This window comes from Chiloscyllium plagiosum, chromosome 12, assembly GCF_004010195.1.
Source record: "Chiloscyllium plagiosum isolate BGI_BamShark_2017 chromosome 12, ASM401019v2, whole genome shotgun sequence".
NCBI classification, from domain to species: Eukaryota; Metazoa; Chordata; class Chondrichthyes; order Orectolobiformes; family Hemiscylliidae; genus Chiloscyllium; species Chiloscyllium plagiosum.
Genome location: NC_057721.1, coordinates 70,559,450 through 70,581,755, shown reverse-complemented (window position 1 = coordinate 70,581,755; position 22,306 = coordinate 70,559,450). Strand labels below are relative to the sequence as shown.

General features: G+C 41.4%; 1 protein-coding gene across 5 annotated transcripts in view; it reads left to right on the top strand.

The window, feature by feature from the left end:
• prdm15 (PR domain containing 15) overlaps positions 1 to 16,036 on the top strand; it is an 84,609-nt gene extending 68,573 nt beyond the window's left edge. For 4 of the 5 annotated variants that reach the window (XM_043701382.1, XM_043701380.1, XM_043701379.1 and 1 more), the window contains exons 19-25: positions 1,682 to 1,761; positions 2,845 to 2,964; positions 4,002 to 4,133; positions 5,199 to 5,282; positions 9,831 to 10,006; positions 13,720 to 13,977; positions 15,211 to 16,036. In XM_043701382.1, coding sequence (XP_043557317.1) covers positions 1,682 to 1,761; positions 2,845 to 2,964; positions 4,002 to 4,133; positions 5,199 to 5,282; positions 9,831 to 10,006; positions 13,720 to 13,977; positions 15,211 to 15,744 — 1,384 coding nt within the window. In that variant the 3' untranslated portion in view covers positions 15,745 to 16,036. The remainder of the gene's footprint in view (positions 1 to 1,681; positions 1,762 to 2,844; positions 2,965 to 4,001; positions 4,134 to 5,198; positions 5,283 to 9,830; positions 10,007 to 13,719; positions 13,978 to 15,210) is intronic. The other variant, XM_043701383.1, reaches the window with a different exon arrangement.
• The last annotated feature ends 6,270 nt before the right edge of the window (positions 16,037 to 22,306 follow it).

Genomic DNA, 22,306 nt, shown 5'->3' with positions numbered 1-22,306 from the left:
TCCCTGCTATAACTAAGGACTCTATTATTGGGCAGATTCTACGCTCACATGAGGTAAATGCTAGAGCAAGGGCCTGAAAACAAGCAGGAGGTATGGGAAGAAAATGCCACAGGCGTGACAGAACCCATCATATTGAGTTGTTGTCTTGCAGTGCAGAATTGAGAATTACTGAAAGAGACATTTTTTTCAAAGCCTTTCATCTTTCGCTTATCAGGACATTAGCATGAATACCAATGTAATGGGGAACAACATTTTATATTGTATGAGAATAGAGTGCTAAATGGTTGGCAAGTGGACATTGATAGAGCTTTGCCATGGACAGTGCGCCAGCCAGCTGACTGGCAGTTATAGGGTGGTACAGTGGCTCAGTAGTTAGCACTGCTGCCTCACAGCACTAGGGACCCGGGTTTGATTCCATTCTCAGGTGACTATTTGTGTGGAGTTTGCACATTATGGGCGGCACGGTGGCACAGTGGTTAGCACTGCTGCCTCACAGCGCCAGAGACCCGGGTTCAATTTCCGCCTCAGGTGACTGACTGTGTGGAGTTTGCACATTCTCCCCGTATCTGCGTGGGTTCCCTCCGGGTGCTCCGGTTTCCTCCCACAGTCCAAAGATGTGCAGGTCAGGTGAATTGGCCAATGCTAAATTGCCTTTGTGTTAGATAAGGGGTAAATGTAGGGGTATGGGTGGGTTATGCTTCGGCGGGTCGGTGTGGACTTGTTGGGCCGAAGGGCCTGTTTCCACACTGTAATGTAATGTAATCTAATCTAATCTAATTCTCCCCGTGTCTGCATGGGCTTCAGCTGGATGCTCCTTTTCCCTCCCACAATCCAAAGATGTGCAGGTTAGGTGAATTGGCAATGCTAAATTGCCCATAGTGTTCAGAGATGTGTGTAGGTTAGGTGCATTAGTTGGGGTAAATATGAGGTAGGGGAATGGGTCTGGGTAGGTTACTCTTTGGAGGGTCAGTGTGGACTTGTAGGACCGAAGGGCCTGTTCCATACTGTAGTGTTTCTAAACTGTCAAGGTTTGTTTAAATTTAAACAGACAGTTTGGCTGTAATTGGTCAAAGCATTACGCTGAGGAATGAACCAGAGAATGGCTGTTTTGTTCAGTTGAAACAACCACAATGAGTTTATGCTCCACTTAAAGTGCTTCCCCACCTGTTTCTATCTAACTCCATCAATGTAAACTTCTTTTCTTTTCTCCCTTCTGTGTTTGTCTAGCTTTCCTTTAAATTCATCTATGCTATTCACTTCAACTATGATGTGGGTTCCATGTTCAAACAAATCCCTGGATAAAGATGTTCCAGCTACATTTCCAGTCGAATATATTAATAATTATTTTTATATTTTTGGCTCAAATTCTGGCTTTCCCCACAACTTAAAAACATCTCCATGGCTACACTATAAAAGTGTTCACTGTCTTATAGACCAATATGGGATCATCTCTCGGTTTCTTCAGTTGAAAAGGGGTCTGACCTCTTCACTTTTTCCTGATTATTTGTATGCTCCATCGATCTGTTTTCTACTTTCTGCAGTGCCTCTAGCTTATTTGTATCAGTGAGACTTTTTTTATAGCAATTGCAAAGCCTCTGAATTAATTTCTTAAAGGTCTGTATTGTGCTGGATTTAATCCTGTCTGATCTGTTCCCTCTTTGTGGTTGTGTTTCTGTTCCAGGTACATCCATCCCTGTGATATCTGTGGAAGGATCTTTAACAGTACTGGGAACTTGGAACGTCACAAAATAATCCACACAGGTAAACCGTCCCATTGTCCAAATCACACTTCCAATTCCTTCAAATCCTTGCTTTCTCACACCTTAGAAAAACAAAAATACAAGCAAGATTCAACTTTTGATTAATCTCAATCCGATACCTGCTTTCTCAAGATTGTATGTTTTAATTTGGGTGGGGAAAGCATTTGCGTTCATTCTGATTTACTCAGAACATGGATTTTAAGTTCCCTACGTCAGTGGAACAATTTACAATGATGTGAAATCACTTGCAATGACAATGATGTTCCACAACCATTTGAAGCCACTGAGCCTGCCGATTCCCACACAGTGGAATAAATCAAAGGTTTTTAATTCCGGTCATCTGAGGAAGCTTCAAATTTAGGCTGGGTGTGGCTGCCAATTGTGACCAGTTAAAAGGTAGCAGTCACAAATGGAATCATACAACATAGAAATAGACCCTTCAATCCAACTCATCCACACAAACCAGGTATCCTCAACTGATCTAGTCCCATTTGGCCCATATCCCTCTAAACCTTTCCTGTTCATGTACCTGTCCAATTGTCTTTTAGATGTTGCAATTGTACCCGCAGTTCGTTCCATACATGCACCACCCTCTCTGTGAAAAAGTTGCCCCTTGGTTCCCTTTTATATCTTTCCCCTCTCACCTTAAACCTATCCCCTCTACCCATCCGTTCCTGTAAGCAGAAGAACATGCACTTGCAAAAATTTAATCAATTATTTCATCCTCCTAAAGACTGCAAGCTTGCTTTATATTAGATGATCTGAGATTGTTTCAGAGGTGCAAAGTTACTCTTGGAGTAAAAACATAAACTGCAAAAGCACTCCTGACATACAGAGCAAAGAATGATTGGTCAAAATGCTAGAATACAAAGAGTGGCAAATTTGGTTTATACTATGGAACAGTCCATAACTAACTATTGAAGGAAAGCCCCATTTCCTTTAATAAAGCTGACCTAAAAAATATCTCTTGGACTTTATTTGGACAAAGATTGGTGATGATAAATTGTTTGTGTTGCCAGACATTGGACATTACCTTTGCTTCTGTTGTTAATCTATCCTGCATCATATGTCTATCGTTGTTTAGGAGTGAAGAGTCATACCTGTGAACAGTGTGGGAAGTCATTTGCCCGGAGGGACATGTTGAAGGAACACATGAGGGTGCATGACAATGTTCGGGACTATCTGTGCGCAGAATGTGGGAAAGGTGAGATACTGGAGGAACTATTGCTTATCATATTCAAGCGGCACTGTGGAGGAGTTGAGCTTGGTCTGAGTCAGCCTGCTGCCCATGTCAGATTGGGAGAGGCGTGTAGGAACTATTTGCTTAGTGTTGTCACTTCTGATATAACCTGGGATCACTCTTTCTTCCTAAAGAAGAGTCTGCGTTTCACAAGCACCTTGTGAAATTTATTAGGGATAGTGAGAGATAATTATTGACAAGGGCATCTGCTTGCCTAGTCTTCTTTGAAATAGTGCAGTATGATCTTTTACATCTATTTGAGAAATGCTGACTACTCCCCTCACACACTTTCTCACTTTGTCCCTACTTGTCTCTTGCTTGTTGCTCATTGTTCCCTTCGTTTTTCACTGCCCTCTTCTCTGTCTCTCTCCCACTGTCTCTCTCACACCACAACTTCCCTTCTCTTTCTCTCAAACACTGCCCCTTCTTTTGCATTCCACTCTATCTTTGTGTATGCACAGCCCATGTTCTCTCTCTCTCGTAACCCACCCCAACCCTTTGCACTGCACCTTTGCTGTCTGTTTCAGGCATCTCCTTCCTCACTCTAACTGCAGAGCATTCTCTCACTATTGTGGGCATTCTTTCTCTCTGTGATGACTGTCTTCCCCTCTCTCTGCAGCACTGCTGCTCTTTTCCATTTCTGACCACACTGTGACCTTGGTGTGTCTTGAAGATTTATTAAGAATTCTAACCAATGAATAACCTCTAGAATGCATAAGGAAAAGTAATTTGGACATCAGATGCTTTCTTTTTACAGACGATGCATAAATCCTTCAATGTCGGACATTCTCCTCACACTCACCCAAGACTGCCTTGCTGTCTTAAAGTGAATGAAACAAATAATTTGAGGGAAATCTTTTATCCCCTTTCTCAACAGATATACAATCCAGTTCCTTTTTTCTGTTTGTGCATTTACTAACCATGTGAGTTCTAATTTTTCTCTTTGCTGAAGTCTTGTTAATTTTGTAATGATGCCCATTTCTTTGCCATTCTGTGCCCAGGAATGAAAACAAAGCATGCGCTACGACATCACATGAAACTGCACAAAGGCATTAAAGAGTATGAGTGCAAGGAGTGTCATCGGAAGTTTGCACAGAAAGTCAACATGCTTAAACACTACAAGAGACACACTGGTAACTACTGACACAGCAGCCAGGCTAATGCCAAAAACAGTATGACTTCCATCCGTTTCTATATTGAGGGCTGAGAATCTCTTGCTTCAGAGAGGCTTGGGTTAAAGTTTATCATAGATCCATTGCTTGTTCTACTCAGTACTCTGCATCATTTGATTAGGAGACTGTGTTCCAACTAAGAACAGCAGTAGACAATTCTGCTTCTCAAGCCAGTCAGGTATTCCAGAATAATTAATTTATCTCTTAACTGCGCCTACCTTCCTTGGCTTCTGATCTTTTTCTATCTCATCCCGACAAAAATCTCTGATTTAACATTTTTAATAGAGTTTATCATCCTGACGTAAAGTGATTACTTTTGAAGTGGAAACAATAATTGTGCACAATCGACTCTTCATTCACCCTGTCGTAGGGAGAACTACTCCCAGGAGAGAGTTGAGTATTTTGTGCTGGTGATCTTTGCTACTGCTCACCTGTGTCTGAAAGATGGCAATACAAGGGTTTAGGTGGAGTAGAGGATCACCACACTGCCCTCCCATCTCTGTCTGGCTCTCAAGAACAACATGTATTTATATAGCACCCTTACCATAATAAAGTGTCCCAATGTGCTCCATGGGATCATTGTCAAATAAAACTTGAAACCAAGCTACATGTGTCGGTGGGACAAGTGACCAAAAGAAGTGGGTTTTCAGCAGATCATTGAAGAACCAGATAGGTAGGCGCAGAGGTTTGGAGAGTGAATTTGAATCACAACATCTAAGGGAATGACTGCCAAAGGCAGAATGATTAAAGTTGTGGGAGCATAGGAGGCCAAAATTAGAGGAGCACACTCAGCTTGGTAAGTTGGATGGCTGAAGGAACTTCCAGATATACACAGGGGCAAGATGATGGAAAGGTTGAGTTTTAAAATTCAATGAGAGAGCTGGCCTAAGAAAGCAGGACATACCACAAAGGGTTGTCAGTTCCTATGTGTACGACATAGTGGGGTTTAACTTAGTGTAATGTGTGCTGACAGATGCTGCGTAATGTATTTTTTAACCTGTGCAATGATTTTCTTTTACTCTGCAGGTGTGAAGGACTTCATGTGTGAGCTGTGTGGGAAAACCTTCAGTGAGAGGAACAGTATGGAGAACCATAAACTACTTCATACTGGTGTGTTTGCCAAACTAATCCAATATTATTCAAACTGGGATCACGTGTGTCACTTGAGAAGTCAACTTTTTTTTTTTTAAGTATTTCCCAATTAACATCTTCAGAGATGTTATTGCACAACTGGAACGGGTGAGACTTGAACCTGGGCCTCCTGGCTCAGAGATAGAGACACTGTCACTGCAACACAAAACCCGAAGTCAACTTGTTTGACATGGGAATCTTTAAGAGCAAACAGGTTGATTTTTTTATTTACAGTGGCGATGGAAAGCTTTGCATGGATGTAGAGAAAGAGTGGGGGATTTGGGACTAATTGAGATTAGCTCTTTTAAACAGCCAACACAGACATGAGTGGCTGATTTCACTTCCCTCCTTTGCTGCAATGTAGAATAACTGCTCATGAAGGATGAGTTATAGACTGGCAGGTTAATTTGTGGGTGCAATTGTGTCCATATAGAATGAGGAATTGGGCTGCAAACAGGGGTCCTAATTGTTTACCTGTATAATGTATCATGAATTTGCAGGAATGAGTCTGAGAAATTGTTAGTGAAGAATTCATATTAATACTGCTTTCTAATCTTATTTTAAATGTTCTCATTGAGCAGATTTTCATTATGTTACAAGGATAGCCACTGTTGGAATATTGTGTGCAATTCTGGTCGTCTTCCTATCAGAAAGATGTTGTGAAACTTGAAAGGGTTCAGCAAAGATTTACAAGCATGTTGCCAAGGTTGGAGGATTTGACTTATAGGGAGAGGCTGAACAAGCTGGGGTTGCTTTCCCTGGAGCGTCACAGGCTGAGGGGTGACCTTATATAGGTTTACAAAATTATGAGGGGCATGGATATGATAAATAGACAAAGTCTTTTCTCTGGGGTCGGGGAGTCCAGAACTAGAGGGCATAGGTTTAAGGTGAGAGTGGAAATATATAAAAAAGACCGAAGGGGCAACTTTTTCACACAGAGGAAGTGGTGGAGGCTGGTACAATTGCAATGTTTAAAAGGCATTTGGATGGGTATATGAATGGGAAGGGTTTGAAGGGATGTGGGCCGGGTGCTGGCAGGTGAGACTAGATTGGGTTGGGATATCTGGTCAGCATGGAGGGTCGGACCAAAGGATCTGTTTCCATGTACTTCTCTACGATTCTATAACAGACAAAACTAAGGACTCCATATTAGAATGTGTGTGGCATTCATTACAAAAAAAAATTCATAACATATTGAAATGAATAAACATAATTTGATGGCAATGACAGAGATGTGACTGAATGATAAATATTGAGGGCAATGTGACATTCACGAAGAATAGGAAGCTGGGTCAAGGTGGAGGAATAGCTTTAATAATGTATGCCATGATGTGGAGGTACTAGTGTTGGACTGGGGTGGACAAAGTTAAAAATGGCACAACACGATGTTATAGTCCAACAGGTTTATTTGGAAATACGAGCATTCGGAGCGCTAATTATTCAATGGGTAGCTAGTGTTATAAAGAAGCAGCGCTCCGAAAGCTTGTACTTTCAAATAAACCTGTTGGACTGTAAACTGATGTTGTGTAATTTTTAACTTTAATAATGTAGAACAACTTTGGTACAAAAGTTAGAGACGATCTTGGTTCATGAGATCAGGATATAAAAGGGTGAAGATGAGAGATTGTAGGAGAAATATAAGCTTCTAACTAGAGTGATCTACAGAACCTCTAAGAGTAACCACAACAAAACCATGATGCCAAAGTATATGAGAACTATTGGCTGATTGTGATAAAGGTGCTGGAAAATGTGGTGCTGGAAAAACACAGCAGGCCAGGCAGCATCCGAGGAGCAGGAGAATCGACGTTTCGGGCATAAGTAATCATGATTTTAATCTACATTATAAAGTGTAAAAATCAGAATGGCAAAGGTAGCCTGGATGAGAAGTTAATAGCAAACTCTTGAGAGAGTTTCTTTGAGCAACACATTTTAGAATCAACCAGAAAGGTTATACTAGCTTTGGTAATGTATAATGTCACAGGATTGATTAACTTATTCAGAGTAAAAGTACCCTACTTAGCAGTGACCACAATATATTTGAATACTTACATCCATTTTAAAAGGGAAAAGAGTGGGTCTCAGACTTTAGTACTTTAGGCTTAAATAAACATAACAATGTGGCATGAAAGCTGAGATGGCTGAAATCACTGGAATACAAAGCTATGGAGTAGAGCAATGGCAAAGTTGTGGTAAACATTTTGGGAGATATTTCAGAATATTTCAAAATAAGTATATTCTTATTATAAAGAAAAAACTCTGAGGCAAGAACCCAGTATTTCTTAACTGAAGAATTTAACGAAAGCATCAAACTTGAGGGAAAATTATGTAAGGCGTAAAAATAAGTGGCAGGTCTGATGATTGGACACAATATAAAGAATGGCTGAGAATTACTAAAAGATTAGTCAAGGTAACAAATTAAAAGTATAAGAGGAAACTAGCTAGAAAAGGAGAAGCCGATAGTAAAGGTTACTATTTAGTCTTTTCCTTTTTGCATACTCTAAAATCCCTTTAAATAAATAATAAGGGGAATATTAGTCCTCTAGAAAGTGAGAATGGGTAGTTAATGGCAAATGAGGAAATGACAGATGAAATAAAAACCTATTTTACTTCTACCTTCACTTAGATGGTACAAAGACATTCCACTAATTGCTGTAAGTCAGGAGGAAAACTAGATTGAGGAACTTGATAAAATTACATTCACTAGAGAGTGGTCCTGAGCAAACTGTTGGAGCTGTGGGTTGACAGTCCTGATAGACTTCATCTTAGCGTCTTAAAATAGGTGACTGATGCAGTAATAGATGCATTAGAGTTCATTTTCCAACACTGACTAGATTCTGTAAAGATTCCATCAGAATGCAAAGTAAAAAACAAAAGGGAGAGAGGCATAAAACAGGAGACCATAAGCTTGATACCTGTCATGAGGTAAGTGTTAGAATCGATCTTTAAGGAGTTTATAGCTGGATACTTAGAAATCTCCAGGTAATCAGGAAGTATTGTGAAAGGAAAATCATGTTCAATCAATTTATTGAAATTCTTTGAAAGAGTAATGTGTGCTGTGAATATAGGAGAGCCTGTAGATTGGGTGTCCAGAAGGTATTTGACAAGACACCACATAAAAGTTTACCGCATAAAATAGGTGCCTATGGTGTAGAGATAACATATTAGCATGGATAGAAGACTGGCTGACTAACAGAAAATGGGGATTATGCAAAAGGGAAATTTTATCTGATTGGCAGGATGTGACAAGTGCATTCCATAGAACTCCATGCTGGGACCTCAGATTTTGACAGTAGATATCAATGACTTAGATGAGGGGACCAAACACACTGTAGCTAAATTTTCAGATGACACCAGAGGTAGGAAAATATGTTGTGAAAAGGACATAAGTAGGTTGTAGTTGAATGAGTGAGCAAAAATCTAGTAAATGCGGTTTAACGTGGGAAAATTTGAAATTGTTCATGTTGAAAGAAGCAGCAGAATGTTATTTAAATGAGAATGACTGCAGACTTGAGAGGTGCAGAGGAATTTGCATGTTCTCAAGCAGAAGTCACAAAAAACATTAATGTGCAGGTGCAGCAAGTAATAACGTTACCTTATGAGAAAAATTAAATAAGCAAGTGTTTCTCTACACTTAAAAGGCATTGGTAAGACTGCAACTCGAAAATAATGTACAGTTTTGATCTCCTGATTTAAACAATAATGTAAATGTATTAGACAGTTTGGAGGAGATTTAATAGATTGATATAAAAGTACTTCCTGATATACTGTAGATGCTGAAAGTCTAAAATAAAGCGAGAACATATGGGGAAACTCTAGATTTGGCAGCATCTCTGGAGCAAGATACAACAGCTTCAGATTAACTTCAATTCTGACAGAAGTGTCATAACTCAGACATTAACTCAGTTTCTCTCTCCACAGATACTGCCAAACCTGCTGAGCTTCTCCAGCACACACTTATTTATAAGGCTGATATCTGGAATGAGTAGGTTGTCTCATGAGGAAAGGTTGCACAGACCAGGCTTGTTCCCACTGGGGTTTCTAAGAGCTGAGCTGATTTAATTGAAGCATTTAAGATCCTGGAGGGTTTCGACAAGGTGGACACGATTGAGTTCGGACCTAGGGGATATAGTTTAAAAATTAAACATTGTCCTTTTGTCATCAAGAGGAGGAGAATTTTTTGTTTTCCCTGAGGGTTACACAACTTTCGAACTTTGTCTCAGATTGCAGTGCAAGTGCGTTCTCTGAAATATCTTTAACGTGGATGTAGATAGCTTCTTCTAAGGCAACAGAATCAAAAGTTACTGGGGTAGATCGGAATGTGGAAATCAAAAGACAAGCTGATCAGATGTGATCTTATTAAATGATGGAGCAGGCTTTACGGGCAGAATGGTCTTGTCCCACTCCTAATTTGTACGTTCACATTTAATTAACACTTTTATTAACATCAATTTCAATCAGCAGCGACCCTATTTCTAAACCCTTTCTTTTGTCTCTCCTTCCTCCTCCATCCACTTTTCCCACGCTCAGTTGGAAAGCAGTGGACCTGCAGTATCTGTGAGAAGAAGTTTGTCACTGAATACATGCTCTTCAAACACATACAGCTGACTCACAAAAAGGTGGAGGCCCAGAACTGTCACCTGTGCGGCACAAAGGTTTCTACACGAGCTTCAATGAACAGGCACATGAGGCGCAAACACCCTGAGGTGAGAGGTGTTTCAGATAGACTGACTTTCAGATGCTCCAGTGAGTAGAACAGCCCATAACAGTGGGGTGGGGGCTGGTGGAGCGTACAATGCTGAGAGAGATATCAGCCCTTTATTTTCTGTCTTACCAATGCCAGAAGAACGTTTTGTTAGACATTAGCTCAGTGCAGTACTTTGACCGTGACAGCACAATGTAATGAGCGACCTGGAGTATAGATGTAACAGGGCTGAACAAATGGAGTACACGACAGAGAATAGTAGTAGAGATGTAGATAGTATTGTAAGTAGAATATAAAAGCAAGGAAGTTATGATGAATATTTATAAAATAATGTTTTTTCTTCAACTGAAGTGCTGCGTTCAGCTTTAGGCACGACTCCCTAGCAAGGATTTGAAGGCTTGAGAAGGTGATAGATAATATTTAGGAAAATATTTCCAGAGATGTGGAAATATTAGTTAGGTCACAACTGGAGTGCTGTGTGCAGTTCTGTCACCACGCTATTGGAAGGATGTGATTCACTGGAGAGTGTGCAGAGGAGATTCACCAGGATGTTGTATGGGCTGTAACAGTTTAGGTCCAGAAGAGAGGCTGGATAAGCTTGGGTTATTTTCTTGAGAGTTAAAAGGGGACCTAATCCGAGGTGTATAAGATTATGAAGGGCATGGCTATGGTGAATAAAAAGCAAAAAACCAAAAGAACTGCAAATGCTATAAATCGGAAACAAAAACAGAAGTTGCCGGAAAAGCTCAGCAGGTCTGACAGCATCTGGAAGGGAAATCAGAATTAACATTTCGGGTTCAGTGACCCTTCCTTAGAAAGCAAGTGTTCCCCGTATTTAAAGGGTCAGTACTAACAAGGGCATAATTTTTAAGCTGAAAGGTTTAGAGAAGATTTATAGAGGATTTTTTTCACACAGAGGGTAATGGGAATCTGAAATGCACTGTCTGGGTGGGCAGTAGAGGCAGAAAACATCACAACATTTTAAAAAAAAGAACACTTGAGATGTCATAATGTTGAAGGCAATGGGCCAAGTTCTAGAAAGTGGGAATTTGGATACACTGAGAGTAGTTGTCGATGCACACTTGACATGCCAAAAGTCCATACTGTATGTTTCTAAGGGATTTGAGTTACATGAATAAATTGGAGAAGCTGTAGTTGTTCTCTTTGGAAATAAGAAGGTTGGGAGGAGATTTCACTTTGATTTTATAAAATTATGAGAAGTCTTGACCGTAGATTTGAAACTAGGATGGGTAGAAACTGGAGGACTGCAGTTTAAAGTGATTGGTAAAATTAAGAGGAGGTATAAGTGGGAGCTTTTTTACACATTGTCTGGAAGGTTTAGAAGCTCAAGGGAAGCTAATGGCCATGGAACCAATGTAATACGGTTAAGCATAAGGTTCAGTCCTGGAATATGCTGCCTGAGAGTGTGGTGGACAAAGAGTCAATCATGGTGTTTTAAAGGGAATTCAATAAGAACCTGAAAAGAACAAGCTGCCAGCTACAGGGGAAGGATCCTTGAGGGGGACTGGCTGAGTTACTTTCTTTGAGAGCCAGCATGGATATGACGGCTTCCTTTTGTGATATAATTATTTTATGATTTTTCTGGAGTTCTGAGGCAAATACTGATAATCCGAGGGACCTGATGTCCTAACTTCTGACACACCATGCTGGCTACAAACATCCATTGATTTGCTGCCAATATCCTACTGTACTTGTGCCGCAACAGAAAGAAAGGGCTGGATTTGACTAGGTGCTTTGGGATCTCTGGGTCTCTTCAATCAAGAATTGCTGAGGGTCCAGAGCCTGCAGTTGTTAGAAGTTGCATTTCAATCCTCTGAAGGTGGCCTCCAATCCAGCTCAGTCTGTAACTGCAGCTGATGAAGGGCTCTCACTGTTGTGGGACCTCCATCACTGGGCCAGCAGCTCAGGAACTTTGGCAGCCTCACTGAAGGTGATGGGGCACTGCTCAGACTTGGGGATGGTTGTAATTGGGACTGTTCTGCCAGCAGCAAAATACTGGTGTGCCATTTAAATTGCCCCTAATTAGGGCTCTCACCATCTCAATTGGGAGCCCACCTCTACTAGAACTACCACAAGACTAAAAAACCCAACCTTAGATGTTGGTAAATCAATAAATGCAGAAATATGGTGGTGTCACGAACCCAGTTTGATCATATATTTGGCTAATTACATTACAGTCCAATAATTTGGTTGCCAAATGCTTACATGTTTCCACATTAAAATCAAAACAAAGGCAGCCATTCAGACCATCATTATGCCCGAATTCCAATTATTTCCACATTCCCCGCTCTTTCTCAGTAGCCCTGTGCATTTTCCCTGTAAGCATTTATCTGATTGTTTTGAACATTACCATTGAATCTACCTCTGTTACCTTTCCAGAAATGCAATGCAGATCATCACAATCCATTGTGCAAAGCTTAAAAAAAAGTTTCCTTATGTCAAGTCTGGTTCTCTTGACAGTCACCTATATGTGTGTTTTGATTGCCTACTCTTCTGCTGATTATTTATTTACTCAATTAAAACCCTTTATCGTTTTGCACATCACCACCACATACAGTCATAGAGATGTACAGCACAGAAACAAACCCTTCGGTCCAACTTGTCCATGCCGACCAGATAAACAACCTAATCTAGTCCCATTTGCCAGCACTTGGCCCATATCCCTCTAAACCCTCCCTATTCATATACCCATCCAAGCTCCACATATAGGCTGCCTTGCTGATCTTTGAGGGGCCCTATTCTCTCCCTGGTTACCCTTTTGCCCTTAATGTATTTATAATATCCCTTAACCCTATTTGCCAAAGCTATCTCATGTACCCTTTTTGCCCTCCTGATTTCCCTCTTAAGTATACTCCTACTGTCGTTATACTCTTCTAAGGATTCACTCAATCTCTCCTGTCTATACTAGACATATGCTTCCTTCTTTTTCTTAACCAAAACCTCAATTTCTCTTGTCATCCAGCTTTCTCTACACCTAACAGCCTCTCCTTTCACCCTAACAGGAATATACTGTCTCTGGATTCTCGTTATCTCATTTCTGAAGGCTTCCCATTTTCCAGCTGTCCCTTTACCTGCCCTCAATCAGCTTTTGAAAGTTCTTGCCTAATACTGTCAAAATTAGCCTTCCTCCAATTTGGAACTTCAACTTTTAGATCTGGTCTGTCCTTTTCCATCACTATTTTAAAACTAATAGAATTATGGTCGCTGGCCCCAAACTACTCCCCCACTGACACCTCAGTCACTTGCCCTGCCTTATTTCCCAAATGGTCTGCAAATGCTGAAGCCATTGATTCCTGCTGTTGCGGTTGTGTGTGTGTGTGAGCACATATATGAAGGTCTTGTGGCACATGGGATTATATCCATGGCTCTGACCCAGCAGCTCCATTTTCACATTCCACACCCGCACTTGATGGATAAGGAAGGTGCATTCCTAAGTGGTCAAACAGATCAAATATCAACTTGCAATACCAATAACGATGGATAGAGTGGGAGAGATAGGTGGAAGTTTGGAGTTTATATCACCCATTGACCTTGGTTCCAAATTATAACATTCATGTAAATGTGTATGTTGGCAAAATAACTTGCTTTCTCGAGGTGAACAGTAACACATCACCATTTGTGTGTCTCTGTGTTTGAGACTGACACTCAGTACTTGACAATGGTTATCACTAACTTATTTTACACTTGTTGCAGCAAGACATCAGCTTACATGAGAGCGAGCTAACAGAAATGGGTGAAGTGAAAAGATCGAAACGAGGGCAAAAGAAGAAATGGAAGACAGAAGAGGAGGAGGAGGAGGAAGAAGATGAAGATGAGGATGATGAGGACGATGATGATGAATCAGCAACAGCTGCTGAGGAGGCAACAATGTACACTTACACAGATAAAGAAACCGGTTTCACAGGAACTGTTGATGATGAGACCGATTCTGCAGTACAGAATATGAGTCAGGTCAGTGAGGGATCATGGTGAAAACCAGATTGGAACTTGTATGTGATAATCAATATAAGCCATGATGAAGTGACTCCATCTTTAAACTGGGTCACTGACAGAGAACTCCCCCTTTTAAACAGGGTTGCTGTTTCAGTAATTGCCTTGTAGGGATTGGCCCTGTGTCAGTCATCACTCAGTTGGTGTAATAGTACCACCTTTTGATTCACAAGATTCATGGTCCAAATCCCAACTGCAGAACTTAAGCAAGAAGCATTAGGCTGATGACAGTGCAAGGAAATTCTGTACTGTCAGATATATTAAAAGCTGAGACTCTGTCAATCCCGTTGGATTCATGTGAAAGATCCCAACACTAAATTGAAGAAATACGAGTGGTTATCCCCAGTATCCTATCCAATATTTATCCTTCAATCAACATTAGAAAATAGACTATCTGTTCATTATCACATTTTGTTGGTGGAAGCTTGTTGCACACAATTTAGCTGCTGTGTTTCTTATAACAGTGACTACAAATGTATCTCATTAGCTACAAAGTGCTTTGAGATTTGTAGTGGTGGTGAAATATGCTACATAAATACAAGTCTTTCTTTAATGCTCCACTGACATTAAAATAAAAAAAAGACGTATTTACAGATATCCCTTTCATGACTCAGGATGTATTAAGATACTTTACAGCCAGTTTTTGTAGACAGTACTGTAACATAGAAAATGCGACAGCCAATTTTTTCACAGCAGAGACCTGCAATCAGCAATGAAATTATGACTGGGTAATCATTTCTAGTGATTTTGTTTCGCTGTTAAGCAAGTGCACATAAATACCATCATTTTCTGATTCCCTGCTAAGCCACACACCATCCTGATTTAGAAATACTGTATATTCCATTCCTTCATTGTCACTGCAACTCCTTTCCTAACAGCATTGTAGGGGGCACTACAGTGGCTCCAAGAAGGCAGCTTCCCACCACCTTGATGCCCATATTCTGTGAATGATTTTTTTTTTAAAAAGTGAGCACAAGCCAGGACACCAAGCAGAGCTCCCATTCAGCTGTGATATTTTGTGTACACCTTTTGCATTTCTGACTGTGCAGCAGCAAACATACTTGAGGCATCTAATCAGTTTCGGATTTTCTGTAGTTGCAAAGGCCTCTGTATAGATGTACATATTCTTTCTTTCCAGTGTTTAATTTGTATTCATGACTTTTTTTTAAAAGGAAATTATTTCTTTTGATCTAGGTGGTCGTGACACTAGGAGATTCAAATGCTACCACGGCAACCAGCTCCGCTGGGCTGACTAACATTGCGGTCTCGCCCAATATCAGTACAGTGGCCGGCACCCATTTCACCAACCTCCAGCCCATCACGGTGACCAACCTTACCCTACAGGATCGTCAAATGCAGCTTGACTCTATCCTGACGGTCAGTTTTGACTCCATCAGCGGCTCCACTGTGGTGCACAGCCGGCCAATGGAGATCCAGATCGAGGCACAGCCAGCAGCTGCCCAACAGGCTCACTCCCTTGCCCAGTCCATGAACCTGACCACCTTCGTCAACTCCATTGCCCCAGTGGACAGCTCACTGGGTGAACAGCAGCACACCATGACCTGGAGGGCTCTACCACAAGCCGGGGACAGTTCTCACCACATCCTCCAGGCACAGCCAGCCCCAGCACCAGCACAGCAACAGCAGCAGCAACAACAGCAGCAGCAGCAAGTTCAGATTCAGACACCGCAATCCCAACAGACCCAGCAGCAGATATACAATTTTTAAAGACAGCCCCTCTACCCCCACCCTCATATCAGAAACACGGAACACAAAGTCAATTGTGGCCGACGTTGAGCACTTTTACGTAGGGGTTGGTACAGTCCCCCTCTCCCAATCTGCACCAGAGTTTACTGATTCTGCAACATCAAACACCCATCTTCAATCACTTTTCTCCATTCTACACAGGTTTCCAGTTTGGGAGGCGACAACATGAACACAGCAGAAAGATGATGTCATGAGTGTGATATTCGTGATTTAAAATGAACATTTTTAAAAAAAATTAAATCCTTAAAACAAAGCAGACTTGAAGTGAAAAATAAATGTACCTACAATCCTGTGACAATCTTGAGATGTGAGTTAGGATAAGTTGGATTTGTGAATTGGTCAACACAGCTGCTGACTCCAGCTGTGGGTCATTGTGGTTCGTTTAGATGTACATTCTGCTTTATCCGCTTACTTACACTGAAATCTATGCTATATATTAGATTTTTCTGAAAGAATGGGAATGATTTTTAAGCTGGCACTCATCCATTTGAAATGATTGTTAATTCAAACTGAAAGATAGTTTTGATCTGAAAATCCAGACATGTGCTGCTTCTAGAATCTCTCTTTCCTTCCCCACCTTTATACTCTCTCTATTGTATATACTCACTATCAGGAACATACGTATACAAATGTAATTATTGTATGTATTACTTATCTTCAGTTCCGTCCACTCCTTGTTAAAGAAGGAGAAAAATGGTTCAGTTGTGCAGCATACTATGCAAAAGTGAGGACTGCAGATGCTGGAAACCAGAGTTTAGATAAGAGTGGTGCTGGAAAAGCACAGCAGGTCAGGCAGCATCCGAGGAGCAGGAAAATCAACGTTTCGGGCAAAAGCCCTTCATCAGGACACTGCCTAGTACATCCTTTAAAAGCAATTGAACACTTACACTAATAAAATTTCAGAAAATGTTATAATGCTGAAGAAAAAAATTCAGCAATAAGATATCTTTGCTAAAACATAATTGGCTGGTACGTAAGAATATCCTACTTCCCTTGTTTTGATGGAGAAAATGGCAATGTATGTCAATGCTAGAATTTTTTTGACAATCTTTGTGCCCTTCTCACATTCCGTACATGCCAGCAACCATCTTGCATCTGATCCAATGACCATGTGTTAGTGCAGATAGTAAACACTAGCAGGTTATCGGATCTAATTTCTTTTTATTCTTCATCTGCACTGTGTACCTTTTAACATTACATAGAAATTGGGAATGCAAATAATACATGTTTACAAAGAACAAATGTTATAACCACAGGTTTTACCCTGACTGCTGGAAACATTCAGGTCAGGCAGCATCAGTGGAGTTAGAAACAGGGAATGTTTCAGGTTAATGACCTTTAATCAGAGCTAGAAAATGTTATCTGTTTCCATATCTGGGGATAGACTAGCTATTAATATCCATTGTAAACCCGCCAACTCCCACAGCTACTTGGACGATGCATCCTTGCTTCCTACTTCCTGTAAAGATTCCATTTCATTCCATTCTCTCAGTTCATCCATCTCTGTCACATATATTCCGATGAGGCCAACTTTGACAAGGAAGCCTCCGAAATGTCTGGGAGAAAGTGAGGACTGCAGACGCTGGAGATCAGAATCAAAAAGTGTGGCGCTGGAAAAGCACAGCCAGTCAGGCAGCATCCGAGGAGCAGAAGAATCAATGTTTTGAGCATAAGCTCTACATCAGGAACGTTGACCCTCTGAAATGTCCACCTTCTTCCTCAACTGAGGATTCCCCAGCATCGTTATTGACAGGGTATGACCCATCTCCCACACATCGGCCCTCACCCCCTCTCTTATCTCCTGCAACAGTTATAGGGTTCCCCTTGTCCTTACCTACCATCCCACCAGCTTCCACATCCAGAAGACCAGCTGCCATTTCTGCCAGCTCCAGCGAGATGCCACCACCAGACACATATCCCCTGTCCACCTTCTGCAGGGACCGTTCTCTCTGTAAAACCCTGGTCCACTTCCTTCATTCCCAACTTCCACCAGCTCCATGGAACCTTCCCCTGCAATCGCCGAAGGAGCAACACCAGCCCATTTACCTCCTCCCTCCTCAGCACCAAGAGCCCAAATGTACTTCCAGGTGAAGCACCGCTGTCCTGCACTTCTCACAATCCGTTCTACTGCTTTCGCTGCTCACAATGTGACCTCCTCTACACTGGGGAAACAAAGCGTAGACTGGTTGATTGCTTTGCAGAACATCTACATTTTGTCTGCAAAAATGACCCTGCGTTCCAATTGCCTGCCACTTTAACAGCCCAATCTGTTCCCTGGCCAACATCTCTACCTTAGGCTTGCTGAAGTTTACCAGTGAAACTCAGCATAAGTCTGAAGAGCAACACCTTATTTTCTGCTTGGGGGCCCTGCAGCCCTCCGGACTCAATATGGAGTTCAATAATTTTAGGGCCTGAACTCTCCCATGGTCCAGCCTCTTACCCCACACAACATGTCTTATCACGTAGTCTGCCATTAAACACTATCCTTTGTTAGCCACTAACAGCCTCCATTAATAGCTATTCACCCTCCTAGCCAAATCATTAATCACTCCTTTGTATGTCCAACTATTCTTCCCTCTCTTTGGGCTCTATCCCCACCTAGCATTTACTCCTTCCCCTGTCTTCGGCATATAAACCAATATTTTCCTAGCTATCAAAAGTTCTAAGGAAGGTCACCCATCCCGAAACTTTAACGCTGATTTTACAGATGCTGCCATAGCTGCTGAGTTTTTCCAGCAACATCTATTTTTATTTCTGTATCAGTAGTTCTTGTGGTTTTTAGAAAATGTTAGAAGTAAATTGTAAGCAAATGAAACTGGGTTGAGGATTGGGCATTAAAAGATCAAAAGGGGAGGATTTTTTATTTACTTATTGGATTTGGGTGCAATGGCTGGGCTGGCATTTATTGCCCATCTGTAACTGCCCTTGAGAAGGTGGTGGAAAATTGCCTTCCTGGACAATTGTAGTCCATGATGTGGGTCGTCCCACAATGCCATTAAGGAAGGGATTCCTAGGACTTTCTTTACCCAGCAATAGTGAAGGAACAGTGATATATCTCCAAGTTTAGGAATGGTGAGTGGCTTAAAGTTGGTGGTGTTCCCGTGTATCTGCTGGCCTTGTCCTTCTAGATGGAATTGCTCATGGGCTTGGATGACTCAGGATCTTTAGCAAACTTCTGCGGTGCATACTGTAGATACTACACACTGCTGTTACTGAGTATCAATAGTGGAGGGAGATTTTTTTTACCATTATCATTTCCTTTGGTCTTACACTATGAATTCTTTTGTCACTTATCTCTCCTCTTCACTTTCTATCTTTTTCCCACTATCGTCCCTTTTATAATCTTGAAATCTTTAATTTTTCTACCTCGTGCTGATAAAAAGGTTAATGTTTTAGGTAGATATGACCTGTTTTTCCTCCCCTTATATGCTTCATTCTAACTTACTGAGTATTTCCACAACTTTTTATAGTGATTGAATTGGTCTTTTTGGTAATATTAGTTGTATATTTGAATCTTGTAAAAACAAAAATATCTTCAGCCCTTTAAAGAAGATTGACTTTATCCTGGAGTCGTAAAGAACTGGTCAGTGAGATAGTTGGCTTAATTTTCCAAAATTCCCTAATTTCAAGGAAGATTTCATTCGATTAGAAAATGGTGAATGTAACATTTAATTTTATTCAAAATGGGAATGAGACATAGAGCAGGAAACACAGACCAGTTAGCTTGACATTTCTCCCAGAGAATAATTTAGAAGCTATTGTTACAGACATTACAGAAAGCCACTTCAAAAAAAAATCAAGATAAGCAGGTAGAGTCAACAAAGTTTTCTGAAAGGGAAATCACATTTAACCAACTCTTTGCAGTTTCTGAAAGTAGTATGTGCTTGGATAAAGGGGCAAACAATAGATGTATTGTCCTTGGATTCCCAGAAGGTATTTGATAAAGCAAGGCATCAAAATGTTTGCAGAAAATAAAGATTCATGGAATAGGGGATAACATATTGGCATGGAAGGAAAAGCGGCTGGCTAACAGGAAAGAGAATAAGGATAAATGAACACAGAACTGCAGATCCTGGAAATCGGAAATTTAAAACAACGTGTGTTGGAGAGACAAAGCAGGTCTGACAGTAAAGAGAAAACAGAGTTAACATTTTAAGTCCAGTAACCCTTGAGATAAATGATTTCTATCAAGGAAGGTATTGTTGCTAAGTTTGCTGATACCATAAAAATAGGCAGGAATGGAAGTTGTGAAGAGGACATAAGGATGCTATAACGGTATAAGTTTAGTGAGTGGGAAAAGGTCTGGCAAATTGAATATAATCTAAGAAAATTAGAGATTGTCTATTTTGGCAGAAAGGATAAATGTGTAAAGATTACAGAGTTCTGAGATGCATGAATCTAGATGCCCACGCGTGAATTGTAAAAGATAAATATGCTCATAGCAACTAATTAGGACAGCTAATAGAATGTTATCGTTTATTGTCGATAGTGGGCACATCGGAAATGGCATTAAACAGGCAGAGGTGCACGTGGTAAAGCAGCAACCTTAATTATGGACCAAAATCATATATTTGATTTATTGAGCTACATGTAGCTAAGCATAGTGAAAAGCTCTGTGTAGCGAGCAGTACAGGCAGATCATGGCAAACAAGGACATATAGATGACAGTGTGTTTAGACAGAGCAAGGCATACAGGTTACATTGCACAGGAGGAATGCAAAGGAAGATCAACATTAGCAAGATCAATGCTTTGTGAAGTTAGCGAGTCCATTGCTCAGTCTAATAATGGCAGGGAAGAAGCTGTTCTTGTACCTGTCGGTGCATGTATTCAAGTTTCTATAATCCCTGCCTTAGGGAAGAGGTTGTAGGAGAGCATTACCAGGTTGGGAGGGTCTTTGATGTTTGCAGCCTTTCTGCGGCGACAAGAAGTGTAAGTAGAGTTCATGGATGGGAGGTTGGCTTCCGTGATGGTCTGAGCTATGCTCACAACCTTCTGTAGTTTAATGTGGTCCTGGGCAGAGTAGTTGCTGTACAGGCTATGATGCAGTATGCTTTCTATTGTAGATCTGTAAAGGTTGGTGAGGGTCCTTATGGACATGCAAAATTTCTAAGTCACCTTAGGAAGCAGAGGCGCTGTTGTGCCTTCTTGACTATCGCACCTACATAGGAAGTCCAAGGCAGGTCGTCAGTTATTGTTACTCCAAGGAACTTGACGCTCTCAACCTCCACTCTGTTGATATAGATGGGGGTGTGTCCTCCTTTCTTTCTGAAGTCAATAATCAGTTCTTTTATTTTGCTAACATTGTGAGAGAGATTGTTCTCATTGCACCATAACACCCAAGCCTTGGGGAGCTCCAGTATTGAGGGCGATCGTGGAGGAGGTGCAGTTGTCCATCTTCAGTGATTGTGGTCTGTGGGTCAGGAAGCTGAGGATCCAGTTGCAGAGGGCAGAGCTGAAACTTAATGTCTCAGGAGTTTTGAGATTAGTCTGGAGAGGACTATGGTGTTGAAGGTGGAGCTGTAGTCCACTAGTAAGAGTCTGATGTCAGTGACCTTGTTGTACGGATGTACCAGGGATGATTGCACAGCTAAGGAAATGGAGTCCTGTTACATCGGTAGACAAATTGCAGGGGTTCAAGGCAGGCTGGGAGAGTAGAGTAGATGTGGGCCATGATCAGCCTCTCGAAGGACTTCATGATTAGGGAGGTCAGAGCCACTGGGCGGTAGTCACTAAGGCACATTCTATGTGCTTTCTTTTATACTGGGATGATGGTAGTCTTCTTGAAGCAGGTGGGGACTTTGGATTGTAACAAGGAGAGGTTGAAGATGTCAATGGGTACCTCCACCAGCTGGTCTGTACTGGACCTAATTGCATGGCTGGGAACTCTGTCCGAGCCCATTGCTTTCCTTGGGTTGACTCCCAATGAAGTGCACAATCGGACGTCTGCAGCGGTGACAAGATAACAGGTGCATCTAGGGCTGTTGGGGCAGGTGACACTCTGCCACTAGCATTCTACTCAAACTGAGCATAGAAAGCATTGAGCGCATCAGGGAGGGATGTGGTTTTGTCTGCTATCTTGCTCTGCTTCATTTTGTATGCTGTTATGTTGTGCAGGCCTTGCCACAAGCAGCAGGTGTCAGTATGGTTGGTTTGGGCCTCTACCTTTGTCTGGTACTGCCTCTTGGCATCTTTGGCTTTTTGGAAGGCATGTCTGGATTTTCTGTACACCTTTAGTAGGCAGTGGATTTCCAGGTTCATCCAAGGTTTCTGGTTGCCCAACAGTTGGAATGACTTCCTTGGTACACAGTCCTCCACGCACATGCTAACGAAGTCCGTGACGGTTGGGCAATAAAGATTGGGCAAATCACATTAGTCAGAATACCGTAGAGGAGGATATCCTAGAATGTATACAGGTTGGTTTCTGACCAATATGTTGAGAAGCCAAGTAGAAAACAGCCACCTTAGACTGGCCATATTGCAATGAGAAAATAATAATTAGTAATTTAGTTGTGAGAGACCCTT